The 24,412-nt window shown below is 50.2% G+C and overlaps 1 protein-coding gene across 1 annotated transcript in view; it reads right to left on the reverse strand.

Moving 5' to 3' along the window:
• The window catches only part of LOC124517025 (O-acyltransferase like protein-like), a 63,302-nt gene that overhangs the window by 26,658 nt on the left and 12,232 nt on the right, over positions 1 to 24,412 (reverse strand). The window contains exons 2-7 of the mRNA XM_047086213.1: positions 18,416 to 18,555; positions 17,006 to 17,084; positions 9,374 to 9,515; positions 8,161 to 8,378; positions 4,390 to 4,569; positions 3,441 to 3,543 (exon numbers count right to left, since the gene is read on the reverse strand). Of these exons, the coding sequence (XP_046942169.1) occupies positions 3,441 to 3,543; positions 4,390 to 4,569; positions 8,161 to 8,378; positions 9,374 to 9,515; positions 17,006 to 17,084; positions 18,416 to 18,555 (862 nt within the window). The remainder of the gene's footprint in view (positions 1 to 3,440; positions 3,544 to 4,389; positions 4,570 to 8,160; positions 8,379 to 9,373; positions 9,516 to 17,005; positions 17,085 to 18,415; positions 18,556 to 24,412) is intronic.

The following is a 24,412-nucleotide window of genomic DNA, read 5'->3' on the forward strand; positions in this document are numbered from 1 at the left end:
GTTTAATGGGAGAATCGTCCGGAATAACAGGTTAAAAGCTGTTGGCACGATGGCGATACTAGGGGTCCCTTCGTGAGATTTCCATTGTCCAAATGAAATGTTTCTCTAAAAAGAATCGGTGCATTTCTTTTTTTGCGTGTACTTATTTGTAAGTAATCTGTACACCCATAGTGGGGCTTGACGTTGTGACCCTCGAGATCAAGGGTCGCACGTTCTTCTGGCTGAGCCAGCCGGGAGCCCCGGTGCGCACTCTTTAAAGTGAACAAAACGGGGGCGCCTGGGTGGCTCGGTCGGTTGAGCGTCCGACTTCGGCTCAGGTCACGATCTCGCGGTCCGTGAGTTCGAGCCCCGCGTCGGGCTCTGGGCTGACAGCGCGGAGCCCGGAGCCTGCTTCGGATTCTGTGTGTTCCGCTCTCTCTGCCCCTCCCCCGCTGGCACTCCGTCTCTCTCATTAACATTATGTTACATGAAATAAACAATCAATAAAAAAACATTAACAAATTAAGAAAGTAAACAAAATGAACGTTGGACGGGAAGGAAACAGGAGTCCTGGCCTCTTAGCTGGGTGAGGCCCGGGGTGGGGCCTGAGAACCTGCATTTCTGACAGCCTTGCAGATGACGCGGGTACAGCCGGACTGGGACCATACTCTGAGAACCACTGAGAAAAGGCCCGGCACTCCCCGGGCCCCAGAGCGAGCCAGGGGTCGGATACGTCGTCTTTTTACCAATAAAAGGGTGCAGGGTTGCAGTTTTCTTGGACTTCTGAAATTTCATAGCCTTGGCCTGGGGTTTTGGGGTATCTCAGGGCTGACCCAACGGCGGCTCTGGTGTCGCAGGGATTCGCACTGATAGTCTAGGCATGACCAGTGGCTTTCCAGGCCCTCATTCTTCCCTCCTGGTGGCAACTCTCCAGCTTGAGTTTTTGGCTTTGATTCCAGCCATGCTGATCTGTCCTTGCCAGCCTCCCTCCCACGGCTTGGGGTTCCGCCAGCCAGCCCCATCTTTTTGGCCTTGTTCTTGCTAGGTCCTCTTGCAGGGAACAGAGTTCTGGACGTTGAGGGCCGACCCCTGGGCCGACCTCCCCACCCAGCGGGGGCCTGCCCCAGGTCTCTGCAGTCGGGTTTGCCTGCCTGGTTAGACCCAGCTATGCCCTCCTGGCAAGTCTGGTGCCCAGTGGTTCCCATTTCACCGCAGAAGTGGCCTCTGACCCTCACCTGTCTGGGCCCCTTTTTGTCACCCTGGCCACCTGGTGACCGGGTCTCAGCTCATTCTGTACCCTCCTTTCTCTGCCTTACCCCCAAGAACCTGTCACACCAGAAGCTTGGGCTAAAACAACTAAGACATCATTTCGACAACTCCTTATTGGGCAGTCCCGTATGCCTGGCATTGCTTTGGGCAACAGCAGGACACAAAACAGAAAGAAGTCCCATCTTATAGTCCAGTGGAGAGACACCGACAATAAATACATGAATAATAAATATGTGGCATCTATAAGGTTAGGTAAAGAGGAGAAATAAATCAGGGAAAATGAAGGCAAGAGTGTGGTGGGTCCGTGTTAAACAAGGGAGACGAGCCAGGCGTTGTTGGGAGGTAGCATTTGGGCAAACGCTGAAGGAAGGGAGGGAAAGCCACGAGGACCTCGGGGAAGTAAGTGTGGCCGAAAATGATGGTCATTCGTCCCCCCGTGCTGCTGCTCTGCCCTGTTCGCAGGCTGGCTCTCTCCTAATCCGGCGGTTTGCACGCTTTTGAATTTCACGGCTTTAAAATTACAAACATAACGAAACAAGACCACCAGAAAACAAAACACAAAGCACAAGAAGCACGATGGGGCACTTATCGGAAGCTTGCTCCGTTGTTGTTGGGCCAACAACCTCCGCAGCATTCATCGGGGGGTCGCTTTCTCTTCCGACGTGTCAGCGTGCGATGGGGACGCGTTCTCAGGTCCCTCGCTTTCCCGATCGCTCCCTGCCGCCCACGCACGGCGCAGCCCCCCCGCCACAGTCTCCACGCCCTGCCTTCTGGCCCCAGGGCCCAGGCTGCGCGGCCACTCCCCGGACAGGGGCACCGGCACCCCTCTGCGTCACCAGATACGGGGGGGCACTTCCGCGTCTCTTCAGCTCCCACAGAGTTGCCCTTCCTTCCTGATCCGCTGCCTTGGCTTGGCTTCCTGGGCCCCGCAGTGTCTCGCTTGTCCCGTCTCGTTTCCCCGGTCGCTCATTCTCAGACTCCGTGGGGGCTCCCCTTCTCCCCCACTTCTGCGGGCTGGGGCGGCGGAGGTCCTAGCACATCTACCCCTGCCCTGTCCTCGCTTGTGCTCTCCTCCCCGCGAGATCCGGGCCAGCTCTGTGGCCTCCCTGCCGCCCCTAACCCAAGGCCCCCAAGTTCCCATCTCTGGCCCGGACATTTCCACTGAGCTCCCGGCACACGGAGCCCCTGCTGAGTGAACACCACTACCTGGGTGTCTGGGTTATCTTCACCGGGTTGGCACCCTTTGATTCCAACGGAAGGCCTGGTTTTCCCGCCAAGACTCTCTTCTGCTCCAGGCTTTCTGCTCAGCGAATGCCAGCCACCCCCCACCCCTCCTCCTCCTCCTCCTCCCACCCCCCACCCCGACACAGACCCCCCCACCCACCCCCCCATCTCAGCTCCTGAGCCCAGCCGGAAGTCCTTCTGAAGTCCTCTCTTTCTCGCCCTTCACATCCAATCAACAGGTCCTGACAATTCCACATCTAAAGCCTATCTTGGACATGACCTGCTCACTCTATCCCGCCCACCGGCCCTCCCCTTCCCCCCCTCCCCTCCAGGCCTCATCGTTTCTCATTGGAAGTATAGCAAAGGTCACCTGATGGATCTCCCTGCTTCTATCCCTGCCTGCCTTAGATCTGCCGCGAACACAGGAGCCAGAGTGATCATTTTTTAAAATGTCAGATGATATCGCTTTCAAACGAAAGCAATCCAACCTCTTCCCGTCCCACCAAGACTAAAGTCCGGGCTCCTGAGTCTTGCTACAAGGTCCTCTGTGGTCTGGCCCTGCCCGGCTCACTCCCTCTCTCCCCACCTTCACTATGCTTCGGCCTTCTTTCTGCTCCTTTAACAAGGATCTCTGTCTCTGTCTCTCTCTGTTTCTGTCTCTCTCTCTCTCTCCTTAGCTCTTCGGCACTGGTGGCTCCCTTGGCCTGAATCTTTCTTATCCAGGATTTTCCCAGGGCCAGCTCCTTCTAGCCACAGTAGTTCCTCATCAGACAAGCCTTTTCCAACAAGTCTAAACAGCTACCAGCTCTCTCTCACAACTGCTGTGCTCTTCTTTCCTAGTAGCTATTACTATCCGATTTTGTTCTTGTTTATTTGTTTGCTTATTGCTGGACACACACACGCGTGCACACACACACACACATACACACACAGCAATATGCACAACAGCAGACACAACACCACATTACCTGATCAGGAAGAACGTGTCAACCCCAAGATAGAATGGGCCACTCCGAGAATAAAGGTACAGTGGATTTTTAAGCACTCTGCTTTTCCACTCAAGCACATTATCTGCAACAAACATAAAAACAGTTGTCTTTCTGTTTCACCGAAGAAAGTCGTGTGATTTACGTTTTCAAAAAAAGCAAGAGGAGCACCTTCGACTTTCATAGTATCGAGGGGATTTCGGGGCGCCTGGGGGGCTCGGCCAGCGAAGCGTCCCACTTCGGCTCGGGTCGTGATCTCACGATTCGTGAGTTCGAGCCCCGCGTCGGGCTCTGGGCTGACGGCTCAGAGCCTGGAGCCTGCTTCGGATTCTGTGTCTCCCTCTCTCTCTCTGCCCCTCCCCCGCTCACTCTCTGTCTCTCTCTCTCTCTCTCTCAAAAATAAATAAACATTAAAAAAAAAAAAAAAGAGGATTTTGTAGAAATGGTGATGGAGGCACCTGACAGTATCTGCCACGGAACCACCGTAACTCAGGCTTTGGACTGCTTCCTGTTCTCACGGTGCCCACAGCTCCTGGGGGGGCGGGCAGCAACATCCCCTTGACCTGGTGCACATCCCCCCTCCCCCCGGGAGCGGCTCCCGTGCTGCTTCCGGAGTGAGGCAGCAGGCCGAGAAACACGGCTTTAACACCGGTGCCTAATATTTATCTGTTTATGCTTGACTGCCTTTCCAGGAGAAAAAAACATGTTAGTTTCTGGCTTCGTCGAGTAGGACAAGGAGGGGGAGCAACTACTGGGCATCGGTTTGGGCCCTCCCAAAACTCACTTGTGGCGGGGGGGGGGGGGGGGTCACGGCTACGTGTCTAAAACAGAAGGAAGGCTGCAGGCTCGCATCCCGGGCCCAACACGATCCCCTCGCGCGAAAGCGGCCCTCTTCCTCGACTGCTCGGAAAGACCCGTGGGTTCTCCTCACCCAAAGACAGCCAGGCAGTCATCTGACTGGTGTGCCCGGATATGATCCAGAGGAGGCTCAGAGCCCGGATGCCATTCAGCGCAGAGCACACGCCCCCCGGCGTCTCTGTGGTCCAGATGGCCGGCACGTTCTTCTGCCACGAAAAGCATTTCAGAGCGTGCTCCGTGGCTCCTAAAAATCCTGGACGAGAGCACAGGTGTTACCGTCCGCCCTGAAGTGCCTACGTTTCCCCAGCTACAAAACGGGAATCAAACTCCATCTCATAACCTTAGGATTGTCATGAGGAGCAAAGGAGACACCATCACACCTGCCACACTCACTATTTGCAGCCCAATTGCTCTCGTCCCTTCTACGTCCCTTCTTCCGTTTCGTGTCTACAAAATTTTGATCGGACTCGTTGGGATGCATTCCAAACAGCTGGACCTGTGAAGCAGGAACCTCCAAAGGAAGGCGCAAGCCGCTCCAAGAGACTCACGGTTTCTCTTGGTTGAAGCTTGGTGCTTAAACACTGCAGGCTCAAGAAGTCCCCACAGAAATGAGACTTATTTACAAATGAGAGCTGGCGGATGACCCGGCTCTGCAAACCTAAAATCGGTTTCTGAACTGGGGGAATGTAATTGTCAACCCTTTGGAAGTTTTGGCCGTAAATAGGGGTTTTTCCATCGGAGTCGCTCTCCCGTGTGCCTGCCCGAAATCACAGAGCTCACCCTCTCCTCTAGGGGCATTTTCACCGACCGGCCCTTGGCGCAGCACGGCCAGTCGTGCCCTGCACCCCGAGTCCCGGCTCCCCTCGGCTCCCCAGAAGCCACGTGCCACGAGAGAGAGAGACACACACAGAACCCGGGCCCTGGCCGGTTCTGCCCTCTCTTCAACCTCTCGGGACCTCTTCCCTCACTTTTAAACTGAGCACCCTTTTTGGCCGGGCTGCGGTGAGCATTTGAGCATATTTGCCAAACATCTGGCCTGACGCCTGCCCACCTTGGCAAGCGAGCCCTGAATGCATTTTGCTATCATTCGATTTTTTTTTTTTTGCATCTAAATTCTACTTGTGGCTCCCCGTAACTAGTAGCAGCTTGTAACGGTGTCTGAAAATAACCGGTCTGTAGAGAAGACGGCCTCTCTGAGTCCCGTTTACTCGCTGGTAAGTGGAAAGGATAAACCAAGGGGGATGGGGAAGATCTGTTGAAAGGATGCCAGTAGGTCAGAGGTTCTCAAAGTAGGGGGTCCCCAGTCCAGCAGCTTCCGTATCGCCCGGGAGCCTGTTGGAAATGCACGGTCTCAGGCCCCACCCCAGACCCACCGACCCAGAACCTCTGAGGGCCGGGCCCCGCAAAGGTGCTTGCGCTGCGACAAGACCTCCAGGTGCTTCCGGAGTTTGAGGACCAAAGTTTGCGAACCACAAGGTGTCGTGGCGCTTTGAAAGACCTTGTGGCCCCTTTGGATTTTCTCAGCGATTATTACCGTGAGCCCGCTTGAAGTGACAGGCCACACAGTAAGAGCCCTGCCTTCCAGGGGCTAAAATCCATAGCCGTTTGCTTCATGGAAACTTCCTCCAACACGTGCTGGTACTTTTTCTCATCTAAGTAGGAAAGGGCAGGCTCTTGTAACAGGAAACCTCTCTAAGCGAACGCAATGATTACTTGGAGGATAAAGAACCAGGAATCTGAAATACCCAATTTGGCTCTAAACTTCTAGGAGACACGGTAGTCTTATGTTGATTTGACTCGCTGGTGAGTGCAAATGTGGAGACGAAAAAGATGCTGACCCTAGGGCTCTCTGCATCTCGATTTTTTGTTTCCAAACATTCAGGATGTGATCTTTTACTCCGATGGTATTAAATCCAAAAAAAGAAAAAAGTTACAGCAAGAGAACACGGTCCCCCCACTTCCGCCATTTTGAGGCCACAGGTAAACATAGCTGCTGAAAAAGTGAACGTAACCTTCGTGTCCTGATCATAGAGAGTCCTGTCTTGGGCTGAAACCCTAACGTATCAGTGGCTGGGTCCTGACACCGTATCAGGTGCATCTGCCTTAAAACGCCAGGCTCCGTGGCTTAGTCTTCAACCTAATGACAGGCAGCGGTGCATTTCGGTGGCTGTAGGCTCGCCCTCAGTCTGACAACTAGAAGCCCGCGGCAGGTGCCTGGAACCCAGCTGACCTCAGCAAGGTCAGTGTTAGCGAGAGGTCTTGGGCAGTTAAAGCCACTATCCTTTCCTCCTTCTGGCTTAAGGGCAGCGAATGAGGAAAAAGGCAACGTAGCAGGAGGATGGAAGTTTCCATTACCTCATTTGATGCCTTCAACAAATCCCACTGTATGTCCCAGTTTTACCCATGTGGAACCTGAGGTTCTTAGGGGTCAAACAACCCCACCAAGGGCAGAGTTAGAAACCCAGGCAGGATTGAGCGGAGGTCGCTAAGCATGTTCCACGCTCGTGGAACCTTCTCTACATGGCAGCTGGGGAGCCAAGTTCTTGCACAATGTCACATGAGGAGTGACTGAGGGGCTCTGAGACTATGACAGGAGAAGCCATCATAACTGTCCCCAGTATCTGATGAAACAAGAGAGTAAGCAGGAGGGCAAAACAAGGGCCCATCGGTAGAAATCACAGAGCAGGGACTGCTGGGTGGCCCAGTCGGTTAAGCGTCCAACTCTTGGTTTTGGCTCAGGTCATGATCTCACGGTTCGTGAGTTCCAGCTCCAAGTCAGGCTTTGCACTGACAGCGTGGAGTCTGCTTAGGATTCTCTCTTTCCCTCTCTCTCTGCCCCTCCCCCCCCCATAATAAATAAATAAACATGAAAAAAATTAAGAAAAGAATTGTTGCTTGGGAGCTGCTTGGGAGCTCGTGTTGTTGGGAGCTCGTGGTAGTGTTACCACTAGCTTGTTGCTGGGAGCTCGTGGTAATGTTACAGCGGTTTTTATTTTTGCCCGAAGATCCAAAGAGATCTGATAAAATCATCGCCGTGCCCTCCACAGTGGACATATCCCCTGCAGCTGCTTGATCACATATTCATAATCTTTTGGCCCATTCATTGATATGGTGTCTTATCTTTATCCCCCGAGTTGGAGTAAGGGAAGATCAATTGTGTGCAGGTCCAGGGACTCTGCCAGAAACGATTCCCCATGTGCTAAATCTGTTTGCATGACGATGCGGCCCTTGTTTCAGGGTGTGTGTGTGTGTGTGTGTGTGTGGTCTTTGCCTTGCCATATGGGCAGGGGGAATTGAAGATAATGCTTTTGATTTTTAGCTGCAACACAACGCAACGTGACCAACTGCTAAGCGCCGTCCAGCTCGCCCTTCACTAAGTGGGTTATTTAGTTCTGGCTCAGATACGCTCAGCCAGGCTTTAACGTGTTGCACACTTACTCCCCTGGCTTCGATGTGGACGTCAATCCTTTACCTTAGTGATGCCAGCAAGGTTCTGTGAGCCATCTGCGTCGCTGTGACACCGAAAATAGACACTGTGGTCATGGAATTGTTTCTTAGAGGATGACTGCAGCGAAACCCAAGCCCTGCTCTGCCCTGGTCACGGGGTAGCACAAAACACACTGGGTCATTGTACCCAAGAAAGAAAGCAGCATTTTTAGCGACTCGCCGTAACACTCCGACAGCAAACAAAGACGGAATTGTGAAGAACAGAGACCCAACCTCCACACTGGCATTTAGACGCTGTTGGACGTTCCCCAGACCCCAGCACCGTCGGAATTATTTTCCAAATACGGCTCCTCTAAGCCACCTCTAGTGCGCGCTCTTAGGTTATCAAAATGCCTACTTTGTCCTCTGCTCGGGGTTCCTGAGAGTGAGAGGTGGGCCAGGCCACCCGCTCTGTTTCCTGGGTCACTCCTCTGTGTCTCTCTCAGAGGCAGGCTCCCGTCGGTGGCCGGTCGTGCCCGATGTGAGGGTGACTCCCTGTAGTCGGGCCCCCGCCCCCTGGCTGCCACATAGACAGTCCCAGCCAGGGGAAGGAGGAGGCCCAGCGAGGTGAGGCAGCTGCAGGGGGAAGACACGTGTGACCAAGCCTTACGTCGCACCAAAGCCACCGTAAGAGGCAGAGAAAACAGCCCAGCGAAAAACCAACCACGCAAGCCCCCAACAAAAATACAGACAAGTATCGAACAGTTTAAAGGGGCGGGAGTGGCTTCGTAAGAATCGATAATGAAGGAAATGATTAATGAAGTATAAGATTAATGGATTTCACTCGACTCCTTATTATAATTGCTAAAAAAAAAAAAAATCATAAAGAGAAACACCCAAACCCTGAGGAGGATACTTGCAGCTGATTGGACTACGAACTCGTATCTTTCATGTATATAAGATAGTTTAAAAAATCAGTAAGAACCCAGCTAACCCACATACATGGAAACAGGAGCGAGAAGTATGAATAGCAGATAAACTTGACAGGGGAAAAAAACCTCCTCGTTACCAAGGTTTTAAGGTAAATTAAACCAGTGTATTGACTCCATCAGATTGGTAGTCGTTTTTACAAAGGTAGCCGGTGATACGGGGGACAGGATGGTGATATAGACACGGACGTCTCAGAGGGGGGTAGTTAAATAAGTGAGGTTTTCAGGAAAGCCCCTCACCAAGGATGCCGGCTACGCCCTGGCAATTCTACTTCCGTTAGTTTGTGTGCAGGATGCAAACAAAAAGTAACAGACAGGACGGCTAAGGTGTTTGAGGGAGAAGCCACACCTCAAATAAAAGAAACTAATCTTCAGGGGTCACGTGATAGGAACAGGACAATTTGGGATCAAGATACATTTCTCCGTGACTCTGAAACTCAATCACATTTGGGTGTGGCCAGCCTTCCTCTCGACCACTGCTGAATTTTCTTGTGTAAGGTACGTGGTGATCGTTCAGGGAACACTGGCCAGGCATCATTCAAGAATGAAAATGAAATGGCCACGCGTAGGTGGTGAGTGGAAATCGATTACACGGTCCCGACGTATACATCCCGACCAGGTACCTCAGATGCCCATACTCACAGACACACGGCCACAAAGGTGTCGAGGGGGAACGTTCCAGTAGCACATCTAGCCGCGCCCGTGCCGGATGAGGAGGAAGAATTGATTGCAAAGAGAGAGAGAGAAGGGGCCAAAAACGAAGTATTTCTGAATCTGAAAATATCTACCGAGGGAAAGAAAAAAAAAGAGATTGTATTAATGATACTTTACTCTGCAACAAATATACTTTTCCAAGAGCTTTCATACCTATTGTTTCAAAATAAAACTTTGATATGAAAAAGGGCAGCTGGCTTTCCTATATCTGATTTACAGATGGGGAAAATAGGGCACGAAGATGCTGAGACTCACAGAAGGAAGAACTCAGCCCAGCGCGAAGTGGACCGTAGTCTCTGGAACGCTTAGCCCGCCCAGACTCCCGCGGTCCCTCCTAGCACAGCCCTGGGAATGACAATCCTAAAAGGCACCATTAAATCTGCTTAAATCTGTTCGTAAACAGGCTCCCGCAAGAGACATAAATGCAATATGAGATGAAAAAAATACAATGAAAGCCCGCAGGCTGGAGAAAGGCGCTGTATCTAAAGGGGGCGCCTGGGGGGCTCAGTCGGTTAAGCTTCCAACTTCGGCTCAGGTCACGATCCCGCGGTTGGTGGGTTCGAGCCCCACGTCGGGGTCTGTGCTGACCGCTCGGAGCCTGGAGCCTGCTTCCGATTCTGTGTCTCCCTCTCTCTCTCTGCCCCCTCCCTTGCTCACGCTCTGTCTCTCTTTCTCAAAAATAAACATTAAAAGATAGTAAATAAATAAATAAAAGTGAAACACAGAAGCACCAACTCGGGGCACACACAATCAGTCACTGATTGTAGGTATCCCCGTAGTTTGTGGGGACATTAGTGGTAAGAGGAGGGCAGGGGTCTCAGACTTCAGTGTGTCCCGGGATTACCCGGAGGGCCTGCTCAATAGACCACTGCCTGCCTCCCCTCCCCTCCCAGCCGGGCCGATGCAGCAGGTCTGGGGTGGGACCTGAGAATTTGCATTTCTAACAAGAAATCAGGTGCTCAGGCTACCTAGTAATCAGGGCACACACTTTGAGACCCACAGATGTTCCAAAACATCAGCAAAGGAGGGGGGACACAGTGTAGTTTAATTAAATAGCAATGCCAATTATAAATAACAAAAAATAAAAATATAGATATTAAGCACCCATTAGGTATGAGACGTGTTTTGATCACTGTCTCTAATCCATCATTTCTTTTTTTTTTTTTTTTGAGAGAGAGAGAGAGGGTGTCCTGGACAGAGAGAGAGAGACAGACAGACAGGGTTCCCCTGACGCGGGACTCCCAACTCACGAACCTGAGCCAAAGTCAGATGCTTTTAACGACTGAGCCACCCAGGCGCCCATTATTTATCTTATTTTACAGAGAAGGAAAATTCTCCTTGGATAAGTTCACGAACCTAAGCATGGTGGCTAAGAATGCAGGTTCTGGGGGCGCCTGGGTGGCTCCGTCGGTTAAGCGTCCGACTTCAGCCAGGTCACCATCTCGCGGTCCGTGAGTTCCAGCCCCGCGTCAGGCTCTGGGCTGATGGCTCAGAGCCTGGAGCCTGTTTCCGATTCTGTGTCTCCCTCTCTCTCTGCCCCTCCCCCGTTCATGCTCTGTCTCTCTCTGTCTCAAAAATAAATAAACGTAAAAAAAAAAAAATTAAAGAATGCAGACTCTGCATTGAGAGCCCGCATCTACCCTTTACTCTATGACCGTGGACACGTTACTTCGCGGTTCCGTGCCTCGGTTTCCCCCTTGGTAAAATGAAAACAATCGCCCCTCATAGGGTTGTTGCGAGGGGTGCAGCACTAACTAGGAAGCACTCAGCAAGTTCCTGGAAGGGTAAGCGTTCAGTAAATGTTGGTTGTCTCTGTGTTGCTGCTAAGGGGCAGGGACAATCTCACTCGGGTCGGCGTGAACCTGAAGAGTGTGGCCTTTCTGCGTCCTCCTGCCACCCCATTGTAGCACCACGTATTGGCTAGATTTGCATGCAGGAGGCTTGGGTTTGAGCCAGCTTGCTGTGGGACCCTGGGCAAGTTACTTCACCTCTCTGGGTCTCATTTCCTCCTCTGGGTAATGAGGAAGGGTGGGTTGGACACAGTGGAATCTCATGTCCCGTCTACCTCCAACACTTTTCTCTCCCCCCACCTCTTCCCTGTTCCTACACCACCAAGTGCCTTAGCTGTGGGTGTGGATAACCTAAGCTCCACCTCCCTAGCCCTCCCCCATCCCCCCCCCTTGGAGGGGGGCCGGGAGCCAGAGGGGCAGGGAATTCTAGACACTCAACGTGACTGGAAGAGAAGGGGAAGGTGGGCATGTCCCATGACCCTACAGACATCCCACGAGGAGGCCCAGCCGGAGGCCTGGTCTCTAAAGCAGGGCGCAGAGGACAGGGTCCTTCTTACCTAGGTCTAAGGGCTACACTGCAGCTACCACTCCCCTCCTCCAAGGTGCCCACCCTCTTTGCAGGTGATCACAGGAAAGCCTCAGGGGCAGGAGAGGAAGAGAATGAGTAGAAAAGAATTGAGCCCCGGAGGTCCCAAAATCAAGTTCAAAGGGCTCTGAAAAGAGACCCCTAGAGACAACCGTGTCCCCTCTAAATTCATATAGTGAAGCCAGGACCTCAGAATGTGACGATATTTAGAGGCAGGGCCTTTAGGGAGAGGTGATTAAATGAAAACAGAGCCATCACACTATCTCATCCTTTCCTTAAATGAAAGGAAGTTTGGACACACGTAGGTGAGCCCACAGTGAGCGAGAAGGTGGCCGTCTGCAAGCCCAGGAAAGAGCCCTCAGAAGAAACCGGCCCTCCTGACGCCTTGATGCTGGACTTCCAGTCGCCAGAACCATGAGAAAGAAATTTCGTTGTTGAGCCCCGGAGCCTGTGGTATTTGTCAAGGCGGCCCCAGCCAGCTCTCACAGAGACTCGCGAGATCGCTGCCCTTGATGAGATAGCACTCGGTGGGGGGACCAGGCCAAGACTCTCGAATGGGGGGCTGCCTGCGGACAGTTGGGTTCCTGGGCTCGTCCTCCCTCACCAAGTGACCAGAGTCAGTGTCCTCGGTCCTAGCAGCACTGAGGAGAATCCCCACTCCCCGTGCTAAATCCTGCCAGTTGATTAAACCAATCGGCAGCCTGTGCAGAAGGGTCTACACTGTGTCAGATTCTAGGCCTCTACAGGGGAATAGGGAACCTTTGTTTGATCTGTTTCCCACCAATGTCTCGCCACATAACCATCAGCACCCCCTTCACTGACACAGGCAGCTCAAGCCCACGCTACAAACGTCCCCCTTCACCCTATCCCAGGTGGCTCTTTCCCCCTCAACCCTGCGGGCCCCCCCAAAGTTCCTCTGCACGGCTACCTGTCCCTAGCAGTTGGCATGACCTCCAGCGTGTATTTCCTGACAGGGGTTCACGTCGGGCATGCACACTCCCCTAACTAACTAAATTATAGGGTTCTCAAAATGAGAACTCCCAATTCTTTTGATTCTCCCCCCTCGGCACACGCACGCGATGGCACACAGAGGCCAGATGTAAGAGTCCTCAGGACATATTTTCTGCATTGAACCGAGGACACAAAATGGTATCCTGTGAAATGTTTTGGATTCCTTGTGATCCTCAGTCCTTCCGAGGTGCTTCTGTGGGTAGTTCAGGGAGTTATTCATTAAAATAGCTCCATTTGCTCAATCAGGGCTCTGGGACTTCCCGCGAGATCGTGGGGGGAGGGGGAAGAAGTCAGTCTTTGAAGTGCCAGGCCCCTGGTTCCGTGGAGGCCTCATAATCCTAATTGTAATAGGCAAGGGGAGATGAAATTAGCCTAACAGAACATAAGAAAGAGGACGGATATAAGGGATGGTTCCACATTGACTGTGAACAGCCCAGTTCTCACTGCTTTCGGCCACTGCCAGGAGAGACGCTGTGGCCACCATACGATGTCATGAAATTTCCATAAGGACAGGAGGCAGACTGAGAGTGAGTTCCTAAGAATGGAAATTCTTCATGGGGCGCCTGGGTGGCTCAGTCAGTTGGGCGTCCGACTTCAGCTCAGATCATGATCTCACGGTCGGTTAAGTTCGAGCCCCGTGTTGGGCTCTGTGCTGATGGCTCGGAGCCTGAAGCCTGCTTCGAATTCTCTCTCTCTCTCTCTCTCTCTGCCCCTCCGCTGCTCACGCTCTCTCTCAAGAATAAATAGATGTTAAAAAAAAAAAAAAAGAAGGGAAATTCTTCATAGTTGAGTCTGGGTGAAATTGGCTACCTCAGCATTAACAGACCCTTCCTTGACCCAAGCCCCTTCTTTCTCAGCTCTGTGCTGTCCCTGTGACCAGGTAATTATTTGCCTCTCCATTAAACTCCAGTCAGATTTGCCTGACGTTTACTGTTCCATTGTGGGTGGGAAGGCAAGCTGGTGCAGCCACTCTGGAAAAGGCTCCTCCAAAAATTGAAAATAGAGAACTACCCAGCAATTGCACGACTAGGCATTGATCCACGGGATACAGGTGTGCTGTTTCGAAGGGGCACGTGCACCCCATGTTTATAGCAGCACGATCGACAATAGCCAAATTCTGGAAAGAGCCCAAATGTCCATCGATGGATAAATGGATAAAGAAGATATGGTATATATATATATATATATATATATATATATATATATATATATACAGTGGAGTATTACTCGGTAACACACCCTGACCTGCCCAGAATCTTTTCCCCTCTGTCTGCAATCTTGTGCTCTTTTCTTCCTGGCTTGTCTGCTACGGTCGCCACGTGTTAAGTCCTTGCACAAACAGCTTCTGCCCGCTATTGCCGAGCTGTCTGCCCCCACATCTGTAGAGGAAATACTGGCAACTCCATCAAAAATCTTTGGGGAACAGCCGGGGCACCTGGGTGGCTCAGCCGGTTGAGCGCCCGACTTCGGCTCAAGTCTTGATCTCTCGATTCGTGCGTTCGAGCCCCACGTCGGGCTTTGCGAGAAGCCTGCTCCCAGGATTCTAGCTCCCTCTGTCTCTGCCCCTCCCCTGCTCAGGCTCTCTCAAAAAATAAATATAAACATTTTTTTCAAAAGGGTTAAAAAAAAAAAAAAAAGCTTTGGGGAAGAGCTGACAAATCCTTTCCGGATGGAGACCTTTTCTCCTAGGCAAAGAAGCTCCCACTTCTCTGTGCAGAAGCTGGAGAACAAAGCTTCCCTAATATACCCACCCTATCAGTCAGCCCTGCCCTCCCTAAGCAGGACCCTTCCTTTTTCCGGTTCCTCAATGACACTCATCAGAATATCTTTGTATCCACAATAGCATGGAACCTTCCACTTGATTCTAATGTCCACTCTGGCTAACGAGCTTAGCATTGGCCAGAAAAACCAGGCTAGCTGATAAATCTCTTAAATAATAATGAATGTTAACTCAGACTTAGCGAGCCATTTATTCACTCGAACTGCTAATTTAATAACGACTCCACGCATTTATCTTTGTTGCTAGGCTATTTGTGGCCTATCCAGCAAGAATTGAAATTGAAATTTAATTTATAACAATTGGCTTTCTTTTCAACAGCACATAAAATATTTGGCTGGGTAGACAGACCCCGTACCTGAAGCTATAGGGGGGATCATAAAGTCAGAGGACAATTTAAGCTTATTGAAAACTAACTGCAACATCGACACTTGAAAGATTTTAAATATGTGTGTGAGGTTGTGATATAATAAGAAATCTAAATTTGGTCTTCGTCCCGGGTTCCTGGCACAGAGCTCATAAAGCCCTTGGAATTTCCTGAGTGACACGGGTAGGAGGAGTGTTTGTTCTCATTCATAATAAGCCCCTTTCAAGCAGACTTGAGTTGATGCCTAATAAAATGACTCTGGGGGGCACCAGTCGGGACTAGAAGATTGGAGCCTTCAGCCCATCCCCCACCTCTGGAGGGAGAGAGGAACCGGATTGAGTCAATCACCAATGGTCTGTGATTTCATCAATTGTGCCTACCCGTTGGGGCGCCTGGGTGGCTCAGTCGGTTGAGCGTCCGACTGTGGCTTGGGTCATGATCTCACAGTTCGTGAGTTTGAGCCCCACATGGGGCTCTCTGCTGTCAGCACGGAGCCCGCTTCGGATCCTCTGTCCCCCTCTCTCTCCACCCCTCCCCCACTTGTGCGCGCTCTCTCTCTCCCTCTCTCAAAGATAAATATTAAAAAAGAAATTGTGCCTATGTAATGGAACCTCCATAAAAGTCCTAAACAAAGCGGTTCAGAGAGCTTCTGGGCTGAGGAATACGAGGTGCCGGGATGGGGGTGCACCCTGAGAGGGCAGGGAAGCTCGACGCCCCTTCCCACATTCCGTGCCCTGCGCAACTCTTCCATTTGGCTGTTCCCGAGTTTTGTCCTTTATAACAAGCCAGTAATAAGTAACAGTAAAGTGTTTCTCTGTGTTCTGTGAGCCAGGATAGCAAATTCGCAAACCTGAGGAGGGTACGGTGGGGACCCCTGACTGGCCGCTCCATCAGACCGAAGTGTGGGCAACCTCGGGACCCACTACTTGGGACTGGTGTCTGAAGTGGGGGGCGGTCTTGTGGGAATGAGCCTTTGACCTGTGGGGTCAGCACGGCCTCCAGGTAGTTCGCGTCAGAACTGTACAACGTGAGGGGGGCACCCACGCATGTGGTGTCCGAAGTGTCCTGCGGGTAGAGAAATAGTGTCTTCCTTTTAACGTGCCGTGTTAGTTCTCATTTGGACAACCAGAATAAATACAAGAGATGCTAGTAGTTAAACTTCTGGGCTTCAAAACTCTTCCTTTGAAAATTCTGAAAGAGAGGAAATCAACCCAGCGTCCATGAGGTCTCAAATGTATTCACTCTGCGAGGCGAAGGTCAGAAGCGACCGCAAGGCCACGGGGAGCTGGAGTCACGCGGAACTTCGTTGTCCACCCCTCTCCCTGCAGAGGAAGGGATTGAGGCACGGGGAGTTGGAGCGATTTGCCCAGGATCACACAGCTGGGAGGTGACGACTCGGAAAAAACGCGGGGGTCCCAGCCCTGAACCCTCGTAACACATTGGCGTCACACGATCCCAGTTCAGAATGGCCTTCTGGATTTGGCAGCTGCCAGACTTCCACACGTGGGCCACAGCAGAGAACACTCACAATATGGAACCGGATACCGCCCCCCTCCTTTCTTCAGGCCGAACCAGGCCACTGTGGGTGAGGGAAGATTGTTGAAATTGAAAATTTTATTGTGCAGGGGGCGCCTGGGTGGCTCCGTCGGTGGAGCGTCCGACTTCGGCTCAGGTCATGATCTCGCGGTCTGTGAGTTCGAGCCCCGCGTCGGGCTCCGTGCTGATGGCTCAGAGCCTGGAGCCTGCTTCGGATTCTGTGTCTCCCCCTCTCTCTCTGCCCCTCCCCCACTCACGCTCTGTCTCTGTCTCTCTCTCTCTCAATCCTACCTCCATCCTCCTTCCTACCTACCCCTTGCCTATTCCAACACCTCCGTTGCCAAATCCCCAAAACCCCATTATTCTCACTCAGTTTGTTGGCCTTAATCAGGACGAAAGGTTAGTTCGTTCCTGAAAGAAGGGCCTTTCTCGGCTCCAAGGAGTTGGGGGTCTTCAAACGTTATGCGGAGACAACAGTCTCACTAGGACCTACCCAACTGAGACATCACGGTCACGTCCTCTTCGGTGCAAGAATCAGGGACACACACTCCCACGCTGTATGCAGCTCCATCCTGAAAAACACGAAGCCACAACGTTCTTTCGTGTTGGTGCTCGTGACACATGCACACGATCATTTCTAAGGCTGCTGTTGTGCTGCCCAAGAATTAAGATTAGGACGAGGGGGGAGACAGGTATCGAAAGACGTGCGCTGACATCTTTGGAGATGGCTTCCCCATTACAGGGTGGTTCGAGTAAACCTACAGAAGGTCAGATACACTTGTATTTACATCAAAGTACGCAGCTGATTAGTTTAAAAGCCGCCACCAGTGCGGGGTAATCCGCCCCCCCCGTTCACCTCTCTCCCACAGGGCAAACTGTCCTAGGGGTCGACGGTCCTTAGGGTTTTCAACAGAATTGCCACGTTGCCATCTCTTTGTAACAGGACACAGCATATCAAATAAAGTTTTATTCATAAATCAAGCCCATGATGAGAATGCCTGTCCCAATGAAGGAAAGATCAAATTATAAATAAAAATTTCCGGCATGCTGCTTCTAAACATGCAATTTACATGATTGCATAGGCCTGGCCTTTGGCTCTGATATCAAAACCATTAATCTGCTTCGAAAATAGGACGTGACATTTATACACGCTGATTAAACCCTCAAGTAATCATTGTCACGGCCCTCCGGGGGACAAGTGGGTGAGAATCTCTCGATGGCCAGTGGTCAACCATCGCTAGACCGTTTTATAGCATTAATATCAGAAAGCGTGGATTTCTTACTGCTATTTTATATGACTGTTTTTAGCCAACGTGTAACGTATTTTCTTCTAGTGTCGTACAACATCATCAAGCCTATTTTTGTATCGAATAAGAGGCTGTGCTGTCCCTGGTTTTATTTTCCAGCAGCGGAAGAATTAACATGCCTTGCAGGGAGTGAGCCCTGTGACCTCAGTCAACTGATGTACTGATGTGTTCACAGAAGTCCGGGCCCATCTCAAACACATGTCTCAGAGCTCTGTTTCTGGGACAGGATTATGGGTAATGGGAAGTCTCCCCTCCCTTTGGTATTCCCCAAACAGATGGTGAGTCAGGAGTTGATGCCCAGAAACATCGGTTGGGGCTTGACCTTGGATTCCTCATGAAGGTCGTCCAGAAGTCTTGCCCCCGTACAATGTGGCGGGAGGAACATCTGAAGGTCTGTGTGGAATGCGGACAACTGCCCTCCTATAGTGTCGCACACTCAGAACATGCAGGTGCGATTTAGGTGTAACTTTTTGCGAAACATCGTAATAGATTTGGGGGATGTTTTGTTAAGAAAAGCAATCGACGGAGCTGTCTGGGGGTCCCGGTCACGAAGTTCAGTTGTCCTTGGAGAGCACGAGGGCAGATCCCGCACTCACCTGTAGGATCTGAAACTTGCAGTACTGTCCTTGGAAGCGTCCTGAGGGAGCCCGGGCGGAGAGGCACTCGCTGTACGATCCCAGCCTGTCCACGTTTCCGTTAAGAATATTGCTCCCAAGCTTCCCGACCGAGTCATACACTGAATTTCAAAGCAAAAGAAGTAGGCAAGGTTAGCTTCTTCGTGTCACTTTCAAATGAATTTACAGGCACTCAGCTCCGCCTTCCAGAACCATCAATCTGAGATGACAGGGGGTGGGGAGGGGAGTGAGGGGGTGGGGAGGGAGTGGGGGGGGTGGGGAGGGAGTGGAGGGGGCGTGGGGGGATGGGAAGAGAGACAGATGAATTCAGAGGCCACTCTTTGAGCCTGCATCTTCACCAAGGGAGAAGAATGATACAGGTTCTCGTGTGGGTTGCCCGGTCTGCTGCTGAAAAAAAATTAAGAATTTGAATTCTTTTAAATAATAGATGCTTTGGGGAGCCTGGGTGGCCCAGTCGGTTGGGCATCCGACTCCAGCTCAGGTCATGATCTCATGGTTTGTGAGTTCGAGCCCCGCGTCGGGCTCTGTGCGGACAGCTTGGAGCCCGGAGCCTGCTTCGGATTCCGTGTCTCCCTCTCTCTCTGCCCCCTCCCCGGCTCGTGCTCTGTCTCTCTGTCTCTCTCTCTCTCAAAAATAAACATTAAAAATTAAAAAATAAAAATAAATAAATAAATAATACATGCTTTGAGGGAGTAAAAAGACATGGCTAAAAATCAGTAGATTTCTTTCTCCCCCCCCCCCCCACATACAGCCAAGAGACAATATTCAGTCTTTAAAATTTTTTATCCAGTTTTGTGGGACCTTAGACAGTTAATTTTGTTTGTTTTTACCCTCAAGAGCAGAACGGTGCAGTCATCAGCTGCACAGTTAATGACACTCTTCACCCTGGTCCCGCAAAGTGCTTCTTTTATTCGTTTATGTTCATATACGTCCTTGTGGGTCCTCGTGTCCTTCATTTTAAATAATCCATTGCCTTTCATTTTTTCCCTCTCTCCCTTCCCTGTTACCCCTACCCCCGTACGCTTGATGTCTGTGCTTTTATTCGTAGGTGTCCTCATTTTGTGCAAATGTATTTATAATTTATATACGTGACTTTATGCTTCAGATCTGTTTCTACACGGGTCGTGCTGCGCTACGTTTGAGGTGTTTCTTGTTATCCTTATGGCGTTCCTGCGCTCACCGAGTCCAGACCTTCTCACCACCCGTAATAATTCATCAACATCTCACGCTTAGCTGTTCCCTGGGTGATGGACACAGACGGCCTCCGACCCACAGAAGCACCCAGAGTGTCCCCATACCGACCCACGTGAGGCTTTAGCTCACATACACGCACCTGTGAGCGGGGTTGCTGGGTCATAAGGTAAACCCATACTGGTAATTCCCACCAGCCTGTGCTCCAGAGCGACTGCCCCAGGACACCCTCCGGGTGGATGCTGATTTCTGCCTCGTTGCCTGCTCCAGCTTTCTCATTTTTGGCAATTAATGGACATAAAACGCCAACCGATTGTTGCACCTTTCATTTCTCTGATTGCAAATCAGTTGGGATGTTTTTGTTGATCAGCTGGCCATTTAAGTTTTCTCTTCTGTTTTCCGCTTGCAACCCTTTGCCCGTTTTTAACGGATTCGCTCTTTGCTTTGCAAGAGTTCCTGGTTATTCTCTATATCGGTCCTCGTCTACCTGAGTCATTGAAGGCATTTAGTTTCAGTTATCTGTCAGTTCCTTATCCCTGGTGTCCTTTGCCGGACAGAAATCCATTCTTTGGAGCCCGTACTTTCTGTCCTGGTCTTTGAAACATGTTTGTTCCTGTTGAGACGGGCCACATGGTTGGCAAGGCTAATGCAAAACGAAGTGCAGGGTTCTTGTTTAAAAATTATTAAGAATTTCGAGGGGCGCCTGGGTGGCTCAGTCGGTTAAGCAGTCGACTTCAGCTCAGGTCACGATCTCACGGTCCGTGAGTTCGAGCCCCGCGTCGGGCTCTGTGCTGACAGCTCGGAGCCTGGAGCCTGTTTCGGATTCTGTGTCTCCCTCTCTCTGACCCTCCCCCGTTCATGCTCTGTCTCTCTCTGTCTCAAAAATAAATAAACGTTAAAAAAAATTAAAAAAAAATTATTAAGAATTTCGAGACAGTGACAGCAAATCACACTGAAAGCAAGCATGGGGCCCACTTAAGTGGGGGTCCTATGTGACTGCAGAGGTCACAAGCCTATGAAGCCAATAACAAATAAATAAGTAATAACCATGTGATTTTTATTATTATGGATTTGTAGTATTTTGAGTATTCCGCCTTTCGTTTTCTTTTCAAAGTTGAACTAGTTAATTGGCACACCATTAAGCACTCATACAAATTTCAGACAATTTGCATTCAGAAAAAATTCAGGAAACGTTTATTGAGCCCCTTGAAACATCCAACTAGAATAGTGACTGAAATTGCTTCAAATTCATTGATATATGGGGGAAGTTAACATCATTTTTTTTTCTTTTAAATGTTTATTTTTGAGAGAGAGAATGAGTGGGGGAGGGGCAAAGAGAAAGGGGGACAGAGGATCTGAAGCGGGCTCTGCGCTGACAGCAGAGAGCCTGATGTGGGGCTCGAACCCATGAACCATGACATCAAGACCTGAGCCGAAATCGGACGCTTAACTGACTGAGCCACCCAGGTGCCCCGACATCATTTTTGTGTTAAGCCATCATTGGATGTCAGACAATTTACCCCAGCTCTTTTGCGTCCTTACTTAAAATTTCACATTTTTTCCTTGGTCATCTGAAAACAGATTATATAAACAATTCCCAGATAGCGTAGAGTTGGCTATTTTTCTTGGTGTTTTATTTTCAAATATATTTTCCAATTGATTGTTGTGGGTGTGGAAAAATGCTACAGATTTTTATAACTGGTTCTGGTCTCTGGCCCATATGCTGAGCGTTCTGATTAGTTTCTCAGTCGTATTTCTTCCTCGTCAATTCTTAGGCCACGTTTTTTTTTGTCCTTTTCTCGTTTTGGAAGCAAAGCTATGATCGAATTTATAAAGCGTGGTACACAACTTTCGCCCTTTTTATTTTCTGGAACAACCATAATTAATACTGGTTGCCAGGGGTCGGTGACAGCGGAGGGAGGGGTTGTGCACACCTGTAAGGTGGCAACACGAAGCAGATCTTGGTGGTGATGGAAAGTTCTGGGTCTTGACCGTGATGTGGGTTACGAAATCTACACATCGCTAAAATGGCATAGAGCTATACACGTGCATTGTACCAATGGTGATTTTTTTTTTTTTTATAGTGTACTAGGATTATGTTCGATGCAACCATCTGGGAGAAGTGAATGGAAGATAGGGGACCCCTCTTATTCTGTGTTCGTAGATTCTGGGTTTTTTCATTTGGCATCCCTTCATCGTGGGGCCAATATCTGTATTAACTATATTTTCCTTTTTTCTATATTTGTGATGCTCTGACATTTATGGCCTCCGTGGCCATTTCTAGGGCTAGCCGATTCTTAGAGACAGCAAATGCCTCCCCATGTGGCCCCCACAGCGTGGCAGGCCCCCATCGTGGGAAACGTAATAAAAATCTTTCAAGGGCATTGACCTCTCGATGTTGGCACTCAGTCACCTCCATAAATTAAAACCTGCACGTACAATTGATACACTTTGTATCATCTGAGCAACTTTCTGTAAATCCATCATTATTTTTTTTTAAAAAGGTGTTTTAAAAAGTAAGTGTTGGGCAGCTTTTACATCTTTTGAATTTTTGATTCTGACAGCTGGTGTTCTCATTGTCATCCAGAGTTTTAAGTGCTTTGTGAGTGTTTGCTGTTAACCTTCCATTATTGTGTCTTTTTGTCACTAAGGATTCTCCAGTAACGTTACTGGGTTTCCATTCACGTAGGATTTCTCTGTTAGTTCTGCTTTTGTCCGGTGTCTGACTATCTTTCTTTCTGGAAATGTTTCCAGTTTCCTCGTTGTTTTTCATGTCCTTAATTTTGGGTCTGTCCTGACCTGTATTGTAGTCCGATGTGAATTTTCTTCATCAGTCTGGTTTGGTGTTCTATAAACCACACCAATCTGACCTCTTCTCTTTTCTTCATTCTGGAGAAAATACCACTACCATTTGCCCGATATCCCCTTCCTTCTGCTTGTTTTGTTGTATTTCTCCTTCTGACGGCACTTCTGGCCTCAAAATCTCTCACCGTTTTCTTTCCCAGCTCTTTATCCTTTCCGGCTACGCTTGGAGGGAGAGTTCTCTTAAATGGATCTATCCAGCCCCTCGTGTTCCTTGGCCCCCATCCACCTTACTATTTACCCCATCCACTGTGCTGTTCACCCAGTTCAACTCTTTTTCCTCCACCAATCTCTCTTGACTGTACGATTTCTTATTCATACTTGGTATTACCAATATTTTCCGCTAGCTCTCGGACTGTATTTATTGTGTTTAGTTTCAACCTTTGATGACCCAGCCATTCCAATAATTCAGCTTCACGCAGTACACAAATTTGTTCAATTCGCTGTCAGTAGCTTCAAGAATATCGTAAACAGGATACAGCTGGGTTTTCTTTTCAGTGTGATTAATACGGTCCGGTTGATCCCTTTCCCTTAAAACCCCCAGGCATGACCTATGCGGCCAGAACCACGCAGTGTGCTGACAAGACCAACAGGGGGAGTCTGTTACGTGCCAGGCGCTGTTGTGAGTGCTTTCTGTCCACTGTCTCACGTACCCCTCCCACAATCCTACGGGATTATGAGTAACTGTTTTAATCTCCATTGTACAGATTCGAAACCTGAGGCACAGACGTGGTAAATAACGGAAACAGCAACATACATCTACCCCTTTTGAATCGCTCACGAGAAGCAGAGCCGGGCGCTTCAACCGGCTAGTAAGGAGCAGGGCTACGTATTCAAATCCATCCTGATCGGAACCCATCGCACGCAGAAATACCCTGGGTTTTTTGGTCAGTTTGGTCTATAGGTTCTCATACACAACTGAAGGCAGCGACATTCTTTGGAACGAGCAGGGAGAAAACTCCACAAACGGGTTGGCAAATGACCCATCTGTTCTGACATTTTGGTCTTTGTCTTCACTCATAACGGGATTCCTGCAAGTTAACCTAAAAATCGGGGGGAAGAAACTGCATTGTGCTTACGTGTATGCTTTTTTTTTTTTTTTTTTAAATAATGTGTCATTTTGAAAACCTCCTGGCCATAACTGGGCACACAGTCCTTGATGAGCAATCCGGGGGAACCTGACTTCCGCCGCGAACTCCTGACTCTTCTGGGCAGGTCTGTCGCTCAGGCCACTTGGGCTCAGCCGGCAGGTGTCTGTTTCACTGGCCTCTTTTATTCTTTTTTAATCTTTTTTTTTTATGTTTATTTATTTTTGAGAGAGAGAGAGAGACAGAGTGCAAGTGGGAGAGGGGCAGAGAGAGAGAGAGGGAGCCACAGAATCCGAAGCAGGCTCCAGGCTCCGGGCTCTCAGCACAGAGCCCGACGTGGGGCTCGAACCCATGAACCGTAAAATCATGACCTGAGCTGAAATCGGACACTTAACCGACTGAGCCACCCAGGCACCCCTTACTGGCCTCTTTTAAATGGTGCTAAGGATTCCAGGCTGTTGCCTCTTCTGGGGGCGACTCTATCTCTGACCACACTCAGAACCTTACAGCTGGCGATCCACTCGGCCATTTGTAGCCAGTAACCGTCTTTTAAGCTAAACTGCCTGAATGACAAGACTGACCATGTCCCTCCCCTCCCTGTAATTGTTCCCAGGCACTACAGGGGCACCTGGGTAGCTAGGTCGGTTAGGCGGCCGACTTCGGCTCAGATCATGATGTCACGGTTCGTGAGTTCGAGCCCCACATCAGGTTCTGTGCTGACAGCTCAGAGCCTGGAGCCTGCTTCGGATTCTGTGTCTCCCTCTCTCTCTGCCCCTTCCCTGCTTGTCTGTCTCTGTCTCTCTCTCTCTCTCTCAAA

Source organism: Lynx rufus, unplaced genomic scaffold (genome assembly GCF_022079265.1).
Source record: "Lynx rufus isolate CCGP_SWC_20201006 ecotype Redwood Valley unplaced genomic scaffold, mLynRuf1.p SCAF_20, whole genome shotgun sequence".
NCBI lineage: Eukaryota > Metazoa > Chordata > Mammalia > Carnivora > Felidae > Lynx > Lynx rufus.